At 44.8% G+C, this 17,335-nt stretch overlaps 1 protein-coding gene across 2 annotated transcripts in view; it reads right to left on the bottom strand.

Moving 5' to 3' along the window:
* BTBD19 (BTB domain containing 19) overlaps window positions 1-17,335 on the bottom strand; it is a 66,517-nt gene that overhangs the window by 9,482 nt on the left and 39,700 nt on the right. The window contains exon 4 of one of the 2 annotated variants that reach the window (XM_063118569.1): window positions 12,331-12,390. The exons of the other annotated variant lie outside the window; for it this stretch is intronic. Coding sequence (XP_062974639.1) covers window positions 12,331-12,390 — 60 coding nt within the window. The remainder of the gene's footprint in view (window positions 1-12,330; window positions 12,391-17,335) is intronic. 2 annotated transcript variants of the gene reach the window in all.

Here is a 17,335-nt window from a genome sequence, read left to right as displayed (position 1 = left end):
GAGAGAGGCTGCCTCTTGAGGTCTCTTCCCTTCCTAATCTCACCTATCTTCTTCATAAAGTCTAGTTAAACACAATACATGATGTGATATTATCAACAGATGTAATGTCGTAAGTATGGTTCAAAACCCAGTGCTATTTTTGAATTAATGTTGTCTGCGACAAGATCATTTTTTTCTCCAGACATGAACATACTTGAAAGGTCAAGCATGGCCATCTCTAAAACATAACTTGCAGATGCCACTCCTAATAGATCACAAAATGTATCTGTGGGATCTGTCCTTCATACCGTTTCCTGCAACTCCAAATGGCAACTATATAATCTAGTTCCAATAGAGTAATAGAAACATCAGTGGATTCAATGCTGAGGTCATTCTGAGGGCAGAAATACAGGCAGGAGAGAAGATTGCACAAGGCATCAGGCCCCATATGAAGTGATGATGTCTTACTCTGCTCACTCCATAGCTTCCCCTGGGGATAGAACCACTAACTGTTCTGTCAGACACAGCGGGCACAAGCTACAGGTGGGAGCCAGGAGGAGTTAAACGTGCAGACAGCAAGAAATAAACAATTTATGTTGCAGTGCGTCTGTGTGAAAACAATGTGATTGTGGCAAACCACATTATCTTGCCAGTTGCTTTCAGGATACAGCAGCCCCACCATATGGCCAAGCACGTCGTTTAAAACCAACGGTTCCAATAACGGCACCAAATGACCACAGTAAACAGCAAACATCAGTCAAACCACATACGACCACAGTAGTATCATTGTTTATCCACCTTTATTAGCCCCAGTAAGAGAGAGAATACAGTAACAGTCATGGCTTCCAGCCCTCCCAACCACTGATTCCTGAAATGGGAGGATCCTGACACATTGGCTATCCATCAGCTCCCTGTTTCACTTAGGAACTGCCAGGAGCTACATTGACATTATTCGCCCCCAGGAAGACATATAGGCCATGTTATTATTTATTTTTATTGGTTTTTTCATTACATTTCTATACTGTCCAATAGCTGGACCTCTCTCAATGGAGGTGTTCAGACGATTAGGGAGGAAAGCAACGCAGCATCGCTTGTTTCCCCAGCCCTCACGCGTGTGCCAGTCACTTGACTGGGATTACCCTAATGACTTGCACCATGTGACGGGTTGTTGTGTCACCCAAAACCAGCATGCCGCATAGTAGTGGTGACTTTTATAGGGTAGGTGAAAAGTTAGCACTGCCATGCCACATGCTGGATTCGTGCAAGTAATTACCATAATTAGCGTAATCCTGGTCATGCAACTGGCATGTGGGGGGGGGGGGCATTGTTTTCCCTGCTGATTGTCCAAATGCGGACCTAGAAATCGATGTAACAAGGTATTTTATCCTCTACCAAATTTGACAGCATGATTCATTCCAGCCTTAGTTATTCCTATATTTGTTAGAACGACTGGCTCTTTTAAGGAGAACACTGGCTCTTCCAGTGAAGAGCCCAGGCCCAAAGTCTGTAGACACAATCCCAGAAGAGCCGCACAGAGGCAGGAATTGAAATACAGTACAACTGGAGGAGGCCAGGCCTGGGGTGTAAGGACATATGTGGAACAGGATGAAGAGGGATTGGCAGAGCTGTATCCTGGCATCATAGGGCACAAATCTCTTGTCCAGCTGTCTGTGGGGAATGTAATTGTGTCCCTGGTCCTCCATCTGTTGTCAAAACATGATTAAGGTGCTCTGTAGCAGTCACTGCCTAAGGCTTGGGTGTCAGGCCAATGATACGCTCACTGTGCACACTGAGGGTGTAATTCAGGCTAGAGAGACATGGGGGAAGGGAGATTATCTGGCATGGACCATGGCAGCTCTCTGCCTTCAGTCTGGTCTGATAGGCTCCATTCCTCATCACTGCCCTAGGTAGCTGCAGCTGCCAACTTCTAGGGAGAAGAGTGGGATGGGTGAGATTTAGGGCTCCTGCTATGACCTCTGGAACAGCTAAAGGTATGAGGGAAGACAGAACAGAGGGAGTTTCCCTTTTCCTCTTGCAAACCAGGAGCTGTTAACCCTGCTATCAGGAAGCACACAAGTAGTAGAACCTCAGCAGTAGAAACTCGCTCACTGACCTGGTTCACATGCAAAACTAGCACATCATGAGTTAATTAACCTGCAGGGCTTTGTGGTGTGCGCTTGCTGTCATTTTGAATATGTAAAAAGCAATGCATGTGCACCATGGCCTGCTTGTATGTGAACCCAGGCAGTATTGGTTATACAAGAGTTAAAGAACTCTTGAGATAATTCCAGAAAAGCCCATGTTCCCCTTCCCCAACTAGTCTCAACATGGGATTAAGATAATAACACCCTAAATGTCTTGGCACCAGAATACTTGAAGGACCACCTCCTCCCACATGAGCCTGCCCAGCCACTGTGTCCGTCATCTGAGGACTTGCTCCATGTTCACTCCAGTTGCCATTAGAGGACATTTGGGACCTGGGGCAAGGTCTTTTTGGTAGCAGCACCCATATTGTGGAGCTCCTTCTCTCACAAGGTTTGGTGGGCCCACTCCCTTATTTTTTTAGGTGGTCTGTAAAAACATCTTTATTCTGGCAGGCATTTTGATCTGCCCTGGATTTATTTCTTGCTGCTTAGTTGTGTTTTAACTGGCTCTGATTTAATGCTCTCTAGTCTTATTTATTTTATAATTTTTCTAATTTGTATATTTTTTATGACACTAAGCAGCCTTGGCTAAAAGGCAAAGCATAAATTATTTTGTAAAATAAAAAAAATTAAATGTGCCCACGTTGTCAGACACTGTCGGGTTGTTTCTCTGGTAATGGCGATTGGAGGGGGCATAAAGGGGAATCCATTCTTAAATGTGTGGGAGAAGGTTAACCTTGCAGACAGATATGGGGGAGTTTGGCATACATCATAGTGCTGACGACACTCTGGTAAACTAGGTTGGCCCTAGCCACAAAGTTCATCAACCGTACACAGAGAGGTTTTTCCCTTCGCCCTGTTCTGTTTGCAGCAAAACAGGAAGAGGGAGGGAGCATCTATGCACCCACAGCTCTGTTTGTAACCATTGCTTTCACTCCTGGCCTGGGAGTGCTCATTTTAGTCTCTCATCCACCCATGTTCCACTGAGAGAGTGAGGATATGTGATGAAACTAACCTGCACACGTGTGTAGAAGAGGTTCCACATCTACGTGACGCAGCTGTAGACATTTATCACTTAGTTTGGGGGGCAAAATTCCTATTGATATGCACTGTGATGGGGGAAAGAATGAATAGGGTATTGGTGACCTGTGCACTTTTGATCACTTTAAGGATAAATGTGGGTGGTGAAAACTTAGCGATTAAAATGTCTGGACTAAATGTGAAACCCGAGTTCTTGTGCTAGTTCAGTTTTGAATGATCCATTAGTCCTCTCCATAAATTAGCCTTCATGTAGAGTTAACCTGTGGAGAAAGAGAGGAACCCCACCTGCTGGCTTTAACCCTCAATATCCATGCCAGGGGACAATCAAACCACTCTTGAGGATCCTGATTGCGTGGACCACTAATGCATAAGCAGCTGCTTATATGCAGGCTTCTCTTTTCAGACCTCCATCCTCAAGGTGAGGAGGTTGGGAATGCAGGGCTTACTCATCACACAATGGCACAGGTGGGGCCAGGAGGTAAAATCCTGCTCTGTCCTCCAGTCTTCCCCTACACGTGATGACACAAAAGGTATGGGTAAAATCTACACGCTAACCTGTTAGTCTTATAGCTTCATCACACCAGCTTTATACTGTGCAATCACTGTGAATTACGTGCAAAGGACTCTGAAGTTTTCCAGCTTATAATCTGCTTTGACTGTGAAGCACTCCCATGCATCCTGCTTTAATTGTGCTTCTTAACCAAAAGAACCGACATATTTTACTACCCGTTTAGGAGTGAATCTTTTGTTGTTCTCTGAGCAGCAGGAGGATGATTTGATATGTTTAAAGTACGAATTAAACAAATGCTTACATCTGTGTAAGTTTTAAAGATAAAGACATCAAAATTGGCAGTAATAGATATTAAGGATGACTTTAAGCATACCAAATTTGAATCAGGTTCGGTCATCCGTTGATTTTTTAATGATTTTTTTACATTTCTCCCCCTTAAACCCTTTTCTTGGTATGCAAAGGATCTTCGGAGTGCCGCTGCCTGGGGTGTGATTTAGCTAACAACAACAACAACAACGACAGCTTTACACTATGGGGATAATTTGAGGGGAAAGGGTACATGGGATGAAGCTCAGGATCATCATTAAGACAAGGAATTCTGTGACATTATAACCGTTGACCTCTTCTTTTATTTACATATTATATTTAATCCTGCTTTTGAGTGAAAAAAAAGGAGCCCTTGAAGCAGCTCATAATACAATACAATACAAACGCAATACAATCTTAATAACAGTATATTTGAGCACTCTGTGTACGATTCTGACATTGCAAATGGGGACTGTGGGGATTAAGAAATGATGGCCTTATTTACTGAATAATTTTGGGGTAGCTTTTGATATACCTAGAAAGAAGAGCCTGCATACCACCTCAGCCTGCTCACTGCTATGATATAATTTTCCTAAGGTTATAGAGTTTGCTGCTTAGGGGCAGATTTGATCATTTGCTTCAGGCCAAAAGGGAAAGCAGTGCTGATAGTGCAGGGATAACAGAACCACAGGCCCAAAATCCTGATCTTGCTCTCCAGGGGACCCTGGAAAGCCACTGCCTGGTCCCACCCCCTTCCCCACAACCATCAATCATTTCCTTGCGTTTTTCTTAATGTTTCTTCTATTCTAAGGCTTAGTTACTGGCTGTAAGAGCTTTAAGCTAAAATATGCCAGCATTTTTGGGAATTTTGGCCCTGCCCCCTTTTGCCTTTGGCACCGCCCAATAGAATGTCGACCCCAGAGCTTCTCCCAAATCAAATTTAGCTCTTGGGCTGAAAGGACTGGAGGGAATGACTGCAATGTAGAAACCACAGGAGAGCTGATTTCCTACTTTCACCACGCACAACAAATGACTGGCACAGTGATCGTGTCACCAGCTGTCAGGTGGAGTGAGAGCGGGGCCTGGAGTGAGTGCAGAGTTTCCCTTCCTCCCTATCATCAGCACTGAGACAGCCCCAGCCCCTTGGCTACAGAGATATGGGCCAGAGGCTCATTTAACAACAATAATAACAACAGCATTTTTAAAAACATGTTTTTTCACAAAAGTGCTAGACTAGAAAAATGTGAGACCTCAACAAAGCATGCACCTAATAAAACAGAACAATACTTTTGTAGAATGACTTGATGACCCCAAGGGCAAACGGTACAGCAGCACTGGGGAACCTTTGGCCCACGGGCTGAATTCAGGCCATGGAGGTCCCCAATCTGGCCTTCTCCCAGGCCCCTCCCCTGCATCCATCCCTACCATTTAGCATTTATCTTTGAAGAGAGAGGCATGATGGAGTTCTGGGCCTCTCTCTGCACAGAGAAAGGGACTCAACGGTACTTGGAGGAATCATAGAAAAGTAGAATTGGGAGGGGAAGGGCCTACAAGGCCATTGACACCAACCCCCTGCTCAATGCAGGAATCCACCTTAAAGCAAACCTGACAGGACTTCCTCTAAGTATTGGCTGAGTCCTTTGCCTTCGTGTGCTGCTCACCGTCCCAGCTCGGATGATGTGCAGTGCACAAAGGAGGAAGGAAGCTGGTTCTTGAAGGGTGACATTAGCGGAGGGGGAGAGGCTTCATGGTAGAGCCCCACCTCATGATGTCATCCAGCAGGTTGGATTGGTCCAGGAGGTAATCTGGCCCCGGGATCAAAAATGGTTTCCTTGCTCCTGTTGTACATCCTGTGATGGTCCTACTTGCAGTGCTGCAGGCAAAGGACAAGCATAGAATGAAGCTAGTGTGACCATATTTTGGAAACCAAAAAGGAGGACAACATGGCTGCCCCATGGGGGTGTGCCCACCAACATGTCCAGCCCCCAAGGGGGCGTGCCCACCAACATGTCCAGCCCCCAAGGGGGCGTGCTCACCAACATGTCCAGCCCCCAAGGGGGCGTGCCCACCCAAACATGGCCTTGGTCACAGGTCTGATTTCACAGCACACAATTAAGACAAACCTGTTCTACATTACATCTTAATGTTAAAATCACTGGAATAAAGTATAAGTGAGACATTCAATGTATCTGAAATTAACTTCACTCATTCCTACTTCTGTAGCTTTTGCTGTACGTTGAAGCTTTTGCTATACTGTGTGCTCAGCTACACCAAGCAGGGTATTCCACTATGAAAGCGGTATATAAAAGGCAGGAGCCACACTATTACTTTATAGAGGTATTCAACTGCACTGCAGGAGCTACACTACTGCTTTATAGTGGTACTGAAGTGCACTGACAACTGTTGGGGCCCATGACACATCTACACCAAGCAGGATATAACACTATGAAAGTGTTATGAAAGTGGTATATGGTATGTGTCCTGGGCCCCAACAGTTGTTAGTACACTTCAATACTGCTATAAAGCAGTAGTGTGGCTCCTAGCTTTTCTATACCGCTTTCAAAGTGGAATATCCTGCTTGGTGTAGATGAGCCCTGTGTGTGATACAGTCTTCCCTTCCCTCAAATATCTTTTCTGACTGCAAATCCTTCACTGGATGACCATAGTCTAACCTTTCCTAACATTAAACACTGTTTCCCTATCACCTTACTGCAAACTGCTACCACTGAACAAATGAAGCAGTTGACAAGTATACAACAACTAAACAACCAAGCATTCAGAAAGAGTATAAACTACTATTAGTCTGCAAACGTTAGCCATGGAACAAAATGGATTAAAGCTTGTCTTAGCTTGTTTCAACTTCAACCAGACATAACAGTCAAAAACAACCGAGAAAAACACACCTACATTGAAATTGCAATACCTAATGACAAAAATGTTGCAGAAAAGAAAAATATACGCCACTGGATATGGAAGTTAAAGAACTATGGCAACAGGAAAAACTTACAATTATTTGTTAGTCACATCAGTCACCAGCATGATATCGTGGTTGTTTTTACAGAAAACCTTCAGAAATTAGGCCTACCAAAATACATGCATGCCAACATCCAGAAAGCAGTCATACTTAAAACATGTACAATAGTCAGGACATTTCTGAATCAGTAAAAGACAACATGACTTGGCAAAGCCCATCATGTTCTTCTAGAAAAACCACCACAAGCAAGAAAAGAGAGATAGATGATGATGATGATGATGATGATAGCAACCTTGTTAATTTTTTAAAAGTTTCTTTAAAAAAGATGAACAATTGTCAGCCACTATTACAAAATATAAGTCATGCCAATTATAGTAAACAAATTGGAAAGAAAGGTCTATGGGTCTAAAATGCATTATTAAATAGGAACATCACCTCCAAATCATCCCCCCAACTCACAGAAAACTACAGCTACCCCCACTACAAACATGCACATGCATTCATTCAGTCAAACAACCAGGCATCCCATTCAGACATCAATACACTCACAGTTAGCACACCTGTGCGTCTGCATGCACGCACGCACACACACACACACACACTCAGCATCACTCACTCCAAAAACACGCATGCACACACGCATTCACTCAAAGACCCCATGCACCCCATTCACCCACACATTCTCTCTCACACACAAACCTGTTTTGCCTCCTACTCTATCTTCTCCTCCTCCTCCTGTTCTTCTACTTCTTCTTCTTCAGCGCTGGGGGATGGGGGTTCTGGAGGCTGCATTGCTGGAAGTTCCTGCACGCAGCCCCCAACCACTCACCTCACTTTCACTGCTGACCCCTCGTGGCGGTCATCTTGAATCTCGCCCGAACTCACGCGAGATCTCAGCTGTTGGCTGGGTCTCACAGAGTTCCCAGCCAGCTGCCGAGATCTCGCGTGAGTTCGGGCGAGATTCAAGATGGCCGCCGCCACTCACTGGGGAAATTTAGGCCCGGTAAATTGGGGTTGTGGTTGCTGCAGGCCCAGTAACCACAACCCCGGTATTTTGGGCCCTAAGTCCGGTTGCTCCGGACCCCCAGCTCTGCCAGGAGGTTTCTGGAATTTTCCGGAGGGTATGGGCAGCCTAAATGAAGCTGTGGATGCATTTGGAACCCAGGGATTGGTGTATACTACATGTGCATTCAAGGCTGTCATCTGGGCACACTTCTGGTGGCGGTTTTTCCTGTGGCCTACCACATCAGAGTATCACATGTGCACCAGGTTGTGCCAGGTGTCATCAACACAATACAAGCTAGATATGGGGGCTCCAAGACTCTTAGTCCAAGATATGACATCAGCTGTCCACAAAAGCCAACAAGACCCAAAGGTGTGCATACTAATGTCATCGTCTACATCAGGCTCAGAGTCTAAAAAGGCACCACTGGAGAAGTTTACCTTTTATTAGATTCTTTTAGCAGTTGTACATTCTATCAAAAGCGGTACAACTGTGAGATCCTCAAGAGAGCAAACATGAGAGAAAGGTCAACAACTATGTTTATGTCAGAATGGAAACCTTTGATAGAATATTTGAAAGAGACAGAGAAAAATGATGTATTTGTTTGTGGATATTAGATTAAGATGGGGAAAAGAAGGAAAGAAGCATTATTCTGTGAACCCGATGTATGTAAATGGGGTGGACATGTAAAGGGTAATTAAGAAATTGAGGGGCATTTCTGGCATGAAGAGGGCAAAAGAATAATATATCCTAACCTCACCCTTAAATGTTTTTTAGTGTAACTGTAGATGTTATATGTATCTTTGTTTGCATGTATTATGTGTGACGTTTGTTTAGATGTTGTTGTTGGAAAAAATAAAATAAATATTAAAAAAAAGAAAAAAAGAGAGCAAACATGAGCAAGGCCGTTTGTGGCTGAGAGTGCCTCCATAATGCTTGATGGCAGAAATCCCTTTGGATGGTAATATCCGACTTTCTGTGACACGGATCTAACCATCGACTGGTGCCCCGCCTCTCACCAGACTGCACCGTTGTTTCCTTAGCCTTCAGTGCAACTGCAGCTGCACAGCACAAAAGACTGGCTGCTCTGGAAACAAAGTCAGCACAGGCCCTTTTGTTACAGCAACGCTCCTCTCCCTCCAGCCCCATCCATGGTGTACGTGGGGGTGGGGGATGAGATGCGTATGAAGAATCCACAAAAAGGCATTGAGCATTGTTGCTTTACACCACGGTTGCTTTACACCCCTGTTAACATTCACCAAGCAACAGTCCTTTCTGCAACACAAAACAATCCAAGCAGACTCAGAGGGAAGCAAGAGAAATCAAACACAACAGGAACCCTTGTTTTATATGCACAGCCACCAGCTTAATGTGGCTTTTTTGGTCGATGCCGAAGTCCCATCAACCGGCTGCTTCCGAAGTTCAGCTGCTGAATTTGGCTTGTGTGTGTCAGCTGGCGTGAAATCAGCCAGTGGGACTCCATGTCAGCCTTGAAGAGGCAGGTGCCTGAAAAACAAAGGCTGCAGAACAACTGGAGGCCTTAGTAGGGTCCCACTGTGAGAGCTCAGATGGAGAGGGAGGGGTGAAGTTCAAAGGTGTTCTTTCTCCATTGCCCTGCGACGGAAAACACAACCTATGGGAGGTAGGGAGGACGGGCAGGCATCACAGAGGCAAGGCTGTTCGAATGCTCCTTGCCCCGGAACTAGAGAGCTGGAAAAGTTATTTTTTATAGGAAGCACATGCTAGTGCCCCTCCTTCACAGAGCGAGGCTACCCCCTGCAAAAAACCAACAACCTGCTGACCTTCTATTCCATCAGATTTGGATATGGCTTTCAAGATTCACCAATCCTTAAGAGGGCCCTTAAGCAAGAAAATGCTAACACTCCAAATCTAGCAGCCACTCTGTCACCTACTCGTCTTCTCCAGGTAGTTCAGGAATATTCGACTTGGACTGGAATATAAAACCAGGAGTGTTTCATAACTGGTAGTTATTTGGCCCCATTATGGTGCATGACCAGCTAATTGCAGGCCGCTGCTATGCACTGTGCAGTCAGCAATGGAAGACTATGAGCATCATCACCTGGGGGGAAATTGTGTTTCCTTACCTTTGCTTCTCTGCCCCCACTTCTGTCCCTCATTACTTCCTCATTCTGCCTGAGGGGAAAAAGGAAGTAAACAAAGACCACGTGGCCCATTCAGGGCCCATTTTTATCGCACTGCTTTTCCTGCACACAGCAGATTATGGCACATTCCGTTTTAAAAAAAGTCAAATTTTTTGGTGTCTATTTTGCGATGGAAAAACAAGTGGAAGGAGCAGGAGGTGGACAACATCGCTGAAAGGACGCCAGGCTATCTGAAGGAACGCCTCCTCCCATATGTACCTGCCCGGACCCTAAGGTCATCCTCAGGGGTCTTTTTCCGCGAGCCCCTGCCAAAGGAAGTGAGGCAGGTGGATACCAGGAGTAGGACCTTCTCTGCTGTGGCAGCCCGGCTGTGGAATGAGCTCCTTAAAGAAGTTCGCTTGGCACCTACATTATATGCCTTTAGATGCCTGGTGAAGACCTTTTTATTCTCCCAGTATTTTAAGAGTTTATAAATAAATTTTAACTCAGTGTTTTAAATTTGTAATTTTGTATTGCTGCTTTTTTTATCTGGTTGAGCTTTTATATTGTATTTTATATTATGGTTTTATACTGTTGTTTTATACTTTGAATGGTTTAAATTTTTGTAAACTGCCCAGAGAGCTCCGGCTATTGGGCGGTATAGAAATGTAATAAATAAATAAATAAGTGGGCAGTAGTGAGCGTGCAATAAAACGCTTGTCTGATGATACTCTATACTGCACAGCTTCACAGAACAGCAATCAGTCAGTCAGAATATTTAGAGGAATCCAGGGAAACAAGCATTCGATCTTCATTTGAAAGGAAGGGAGAAGGAGAATATTCTATTGATTGCGCTGTTGAAAGGAAGAGAGTCAATTTGGTTAATTGAAAGCTTGGTGTCATTTCTGTGTTGGGAGCCCTGGTTTATTTATAAGGCCAACCCAGGTGTCTTTTGTTTTGGAATCTCCTGGAGTCTTACGCACACAGCTCCTCAGTTATATTTAAGTAAGACTTGTTTTGACACCTCTGCATCTTCCATTTGTTAGATTGACAGATGTAGGAAATATGGCTGTTATTTTCAACACCTGACACTTTTAGGGAACTGGCTGATTATATTGGTTATTAATACTTGACTGCATTGGGAAGTTTTATTATATCAGACTGTGGCTTATGTATTTGATCAATTGAGAAGTAAGGGTGACCATATGAAAAGGAGGACAGGGCTCCTGTATCTTTAACAGTTGCATAGAAAAGGGAATTTCAGCAGGTATCATTTGTATATATGGAGAACCTGGTGAAATTCCCTCTTCTTCACAGCAGTTAAAGGTGCAGGAGCTATACTAGAGTGACCAGATTTAAAAGAGGGCAGGGCACCTGCAACTTTAACTGTTCTGATGAAGAGGAAATTTCACCAGGTTCCCCATATATACAAATGACACCTGCTGAAATTTCCTTTTCTATGCAACTGTTAAAGGTACAGGAGCCCTGTCCTCCTTTTCATATGGTCACCCTATTTAGCAGTGTCTTTTAATTATTGATACTGCTTCGATCATAATGAATTTTAAATGTTTTAATGTTAGTATCACTGAAATTAACAATTTCACTTAGATTGCTATATTATGTTTTGAAATGTTTCTTGTAATAGCGCTTTGATATACATTCTTGTATTGCTCTTGTGCTCAAAGCAGCTCATAACACATCTATGTAGGAAAATGTCATACAAATTAAAGTAATAATAATGATAGTGATAATACAATTAAAATAAATGATTGCCCAGCCACGAATGTTACAACACTTTTTCCTAACCCACTTGCACACATATTTTAAAATTAGTAATTTTCCATCTGCCCGGTCTCTCTCATTGAGGCGATTCTTCCTTATCACAGACAATTAGAGACGTGGATATTTACAAGCTTGCAGGTACCATTCTTTCCCCACCTATCCCGCAAGATCTATTCTAGTATGAGATAGTTCCCCAGCCTGTGTTCCCTGCTGTCTGGCCTGTGCAAATTATCCCTTGTCTTTTATTACGGTTGCATGTCATTGGAAGCAGTCTAGCAGTTTGTGTGAACTGCCCAGGGAGCTTCGGTTATTGGGCGGTATAGAAATGCAATAAATAAATAAATAAAAGCAGGAAGGATATTTGCAGGGAGCTTTACAGCTGGTGACATTCATCTGGGTCATTCATCGGCTATCCTAGGAAAGGTCACATCCAGTCAAAGGCTCTAGGACTGGCAGAGACAGGCCAGGGTAGGAAACATGCAACTCACCTGAAAAGCCTCACAGGCTTGTTCCACATTCAGTGTGTCTTTGATGAATTCAACACAGAGCTGGAACAAAAGAGACAGACTCCTGAACACACTTGTAGCACTGGCAACACTCCCACACCTTCCTCAACCAAATCAGAGCTCCCCAGGATTTCCAATTTGGAATGGGAGACTCAAATTCCTGCTCTGAAATCTGATCTCTGAATCTTGCCTCTGTTCCAGTTTGACCTTCAATGAGGTTTTCTGCACAATGTTATTGCTAACTGAGGGCTTCTTCACCTATTATTGCAGAGAGAACTGACCAAAACAACAACCTCCTTCTCGGCCTTACAAAACCCAATTCACAGCCACACCTCAGCTCCTGCCATGCAATAATATTGATGGTACCTGGGGCATGTCTACACAAAGGTTTGCCCCAGGGTGGCTTCCCATTAGCTGCACGTCATCTACATGACACAGCCACCATTGCAAAGCCATCCGGGGGCAAACCCTGGAAACCCTGTTCCAAAAAAGTCGGGTACTTTTTTGGCAGTGGAGCCCATGGCACCCCCGATTGGTCGCCATGGATGGCCCCTGTAAAAGTAAAAAAAAAATTAAAATGGGAGGGGAGGGGAGGAGAGGAACGGGCAGTCTCCCCCTTTTTTAAGAAAATATCTGTATCTCCACAGCTGCGCAGATTCAGATAATAAAAATAAAGAAAAATGGGGGAAGGAACGGGCAGCCTCAAGTTACTGCCCCCTCTCCTCACATCCTCCCTCTGGCTGCCCCCCTTTATTATCTGTATCTATGCAGCTGCAGAGATAAATAATAAAAAAAAACTTTAAAAGGAGATCTGGGAGGAATGGCCCCATTCCTCTCCCTCCCCCCCAATTTTTGTTTTTACTTTTAAACACCGGAAAAGTTCGCACTTGCATTCCTTCCCATGCAGATCTTGGGAAGGAACGCAAATGCGGGTGGCAAGGCACCTTGCGGCGCCAAAGCACCACCATAAAGACGGGGGCCTGAAGTTTTTTTCCTTAACCTGTGAAGTAAAAAAGGAAAGGACTAGCAAGAGCCATGTGGCGTTTCCTTTCAACCTGCCACATTTTGCATGGGGTGCAGTGGGAAATGTATTAGGCAGGTCTTGGTAACTGTAGTTGGGGGAAGAGTTGAAAGCCTCTTGGTTTACAAGCCTTTTCAGTTTATAATTTTTTTAGCAGTTTGCCTGAACCATGGGAAAAGGGGTTGTGGGAAAGCAAAGTTATTCCATATCGGTGCCTTCTTCTGCCTTGGAGATTGCTTTCTCTACATTTGCACAGCCAGAGAGCTCCATCACACCTACTTTTCCCCCCTGATATGCACCAGTGATTTTGACCTCCATTTCATTAGCGCAGCAAGCACTGGTCACTTCCATATGCACGCGCTGTTGCGCTATTTCATCTGGTGGATTATTCACTCTCCCATTCCACCGTGTCCCTTCTCCTTCCCCCTCCAGTTCATTGGTTCTTGTCCTTGATGGATGTTGTGATGGACGTGGCCTGGCCACTTCCATTCCGTTTTTGGATAACCGCATCATTATAGCCTACTGGAATTAACCAAAATGCTTACAGCTCCCTCATTTTTAAAGACAAAGAGATGGAACTTGGCAGCATGGTAGCTCTTAAGTAGGGCTTTAGGCATGCCAAGTTTGAAGATGAAGGTTGAAGCCGAACTTTTGCGTCTACGGATCAAAAAAATAAAAAAACTGGGGTGTGTGGGGGTGGGAGGAACAGGGAAGCCAGAGCAAGGTCAGAGGGTGGAGAGCCAGCTGCCCCCTTCCTCCCCCTTCCCCTGTGCTCAGCCCCCATTCCTCCCCTCTCCCCGGTGCTTGGACCGGCAGTGGCAGCAGCCTCCCGGCTGCCCCATTCCTCTCCTCCCACCCCCCCTTTTTTTTAAAAAAAAAATATTTTTATTTACAGTGTGGAGCCCAAGTTGGAGCTCCCTGTCCGACCCGTTCCCTGTCCAGCCCAGCCGATGGCGACCAATCAGGGGAAACCATTATTATTATTCCTATTATTATTATTTATATAGCACCATCAATGTACATGGTGCTGTACAGAGTAAAACGGTAGATAGCAAGACCCTGCCGCATAGGCTTACATTCTAATAAAATCATAATAAAACAATAAGGAGGGGAAGAGAATGCAAACAGGTACAGGGTAGGGTAAACAGGCACTGGGTAGGGTAAAACTAACAGTATAAAGTCAGAACAAAATCAAGTTTTAAAAGCTTTAGGAAAAAGAAAAGTTTTTAGCTGAGCTTTAAAAGCTGCGGTTGAACTTGTAGATCTCAAATGTTCTGGAAGAGTGCTCCAGGCGTAAGGGGCAGCCGAAGAAAATGGACGAAGCCGAGCAAGGGAAGTAGAGGCCCTTGGGCAGGCGAGAAACATGGCATCAGAGGAGCGAAGAGCACAAGCGGGGCAATAGTGTGAGATGAGAGAGGAGAGATAGGAAGGAGCTAGACAGTGAAAAGCTTTGTAGGTCAACAGGAGAAGTTTATATTGGATTCTGAAGTGAACTGGAAGCCAATGAAGAGATTTCAGAAGTGGAGTTACATGGTCAGAGCGGCGAGCCAAGAAGATGATCTTAGCAGCAGAGTGGTGAACAGAAACCAACGGACTGATGTGAGAAGAAGGAAGGCCAGTGAGAAGAAGGTTGCAGTAGTCCAACCGAGAAATAACCAATGCATGAACAAGAGTCTTGGCAGAAGAGACTCTGCAACCAAAAAACTCGGGGTAATGCCTGACTTTTTTTAAGCAGAGTCTCTGGGGTTTGCCCCCGAAAGGCTTTGCAATGGGGGCTGCATCAAGACAAGCCGCCAGTGAGGCCTACTAAGCAAGTGGTGAAGAGCAATGATTAAAACACCAAAGATGATGTGTACACAAATAAACCCCCCACAACAGAGATAAATGCAGATAAGTATATACTAGAGCAGAAGTGGCTACACTGACAAAACTAGTCAAAGCCTTCGAATTTCATCAGTGAGTAAAGCTGACAAGAGTTGAATGTATGAAAGTCAGGCAAAAGGGGAGTGATGCCACCCATTTGACAAAAGGAAAAAGGTCGCTCTGTCTATGACACAGCCCCTCAGCTCAAAATAACTCCTCTTGCGCTTGTGAGTTGCAACTGAACAGTGCTAATGGATTAAATCACACACCATGCTCTACAAAATGTCATTTTTCTGACCCAGATGCATACTACTCAGCCTCACACGCACACACCTACACCAGAGAAGCAGTGGAAAGCGACTGTAGACGGCAGGGCGAGAGGGCAAAGAACATTTCATTTTTAAAGAAAACAACAGCAACTAAGAATTAGTATTCTTTAATAAGGTAGATGTTTGTGATTATTCTATATCATTACAAATATCATCTTGGACAATTTAAATATTTGAAGGTATAAAATTCAGACTGGGAAATCAGTTAGGAACATTGTATGTGAGATGCCAGGGACGGGACATTGGACCGGCTCCAAGCTTCAGTTCTATTGAATGCAAGTTCTTTGAATGTATCCCTACGACACTCCCCCTAACCTGGTGCCTTCTAGATGTGTTGGACTACAACTCCCATCATCCCCAGCCAGCAGGACACTTCTGGGAAGCACCAGATGGGATCTGGCTGCCCTAGCACCTGGCAGGGCAGATGAACTACTAGGTGCTGCCAAACACACAAACAGGTTCCTTCATGAACATTAAGGAAGACCACAGACAAAGAGGCTTCTAGCATAGTCTGCAAAGAGGAGGAGGCATCATAGCAGCAGCCAGAGTAGAAACAGGCCAGATCTACACCAAGCAGGATATAGCACTATAAAAGCGGTATGAAAGCAGTATATAAGAGGCAGGAGTCACACTACTGCTTTATAGCAGTATTGAAGTGCACTGACAACTGTTGGGGCCCACTGACACATGCCATATACCACTTTCATACTGCTTGCATAGTGCTAGACATTCACACTCCTAAAAAGGATGTGGTGCATATGCTCTCCCATTTTGTTTTGCTCTGCCTAAGCGTGTTTTATTTTGCCTTCTGTGAGCAGGGCTGGGGGGGGGGGGCAGTGGGGCCAGTTGGCATGGGACTACGATTTTGAGGGGGTCTACTCCAAGTTCCCCTGGTAGAGACAAAGATGTCTTATATACATCTTGAATAAAAGTGCTTGCCATTACCTTTTTAATAAATCATTCTAGTTCATATGTATTTAGAACTGATTAGAAAATACTTAATGAGCAGTTTGAAATGGGACCTTCATTTCCATTCTGGCCCGGGCCTGTTACCAGCTTTGCCCAGAACTCACTGTCTGTGAGTTCTTAGCTCTGTCTACTGTAAAATTCAAAAGTGAGGAACAGGCCAGGCAATTTAACCTCTAGAGGCACAACTGCTCTGGCTAGTAGGGATGCTATTTATAAGGCATCTTACGCACAACTTTGCCACTAAATGTCTAGAAATTCTAGTACTGAGCCTTGGACTGGGATGACTGGGTGTCCAAGCAACTGTCTTCACGGCACCAGGTTGGCACTGCCTCCCTCCCAAACCCCATATTTTTTCTCTCCTGGGGTGGCATCAGGTAATCCTGACACTGAGGAGCCGGGAGCACAGGATTTCCAGTGGCCATGCAGGTACTGGAGTTGCCCCCTCCGCCCACTTCCTGGTGGAAAACGACCAATCACCGGTAGCTTTACACTAGGGCCCACCCCCCAGACTGGCCCCACAGCAACGTCAGATGGCAAAGACTCATACTGACATTACTTCCATTGAAAAGGTCGGGGTAAGTCCCCAACTTTTTCAATGTGCTGCTCCATGAGAAAGCCCCGCAGATCCACCGCCACCATAGGGGTTTCCCAATGTATAGACAGCCCCCAAGGCTGCATAGAGGTTTGCGAGAGGGGTGGGCTTTAATACACAGATTCACTGCATTCCCCACCCACCCCCAGCAAAACTTTGCTTGTGCCTGCTGTACATGGGAAGAAACTGAAGTCAAAACAACAGACGGCTTAT

The sequence above is a fragment of the Elgaria multicarinata genome, chromosome 1 (genome assembly GCF_023053635.1).
Source record: "Elgaria multicarinata webbii isolate HBS135686 ecotype San Diego chromosome 1, rElgMul1.1.pri, whole genome shotgun sequence".
Classification (NCBI taxonomy): Eukaryota; Metazoa; Chordata; class Lepidosauria; order Squamata; family Anguidae; genus Elgaria; species Elgaria multicarinata.
Note: the sequence above shows the minus strand (reverse complement) of the source record. Positions and strands in the feature narration are given on the sequence as shown.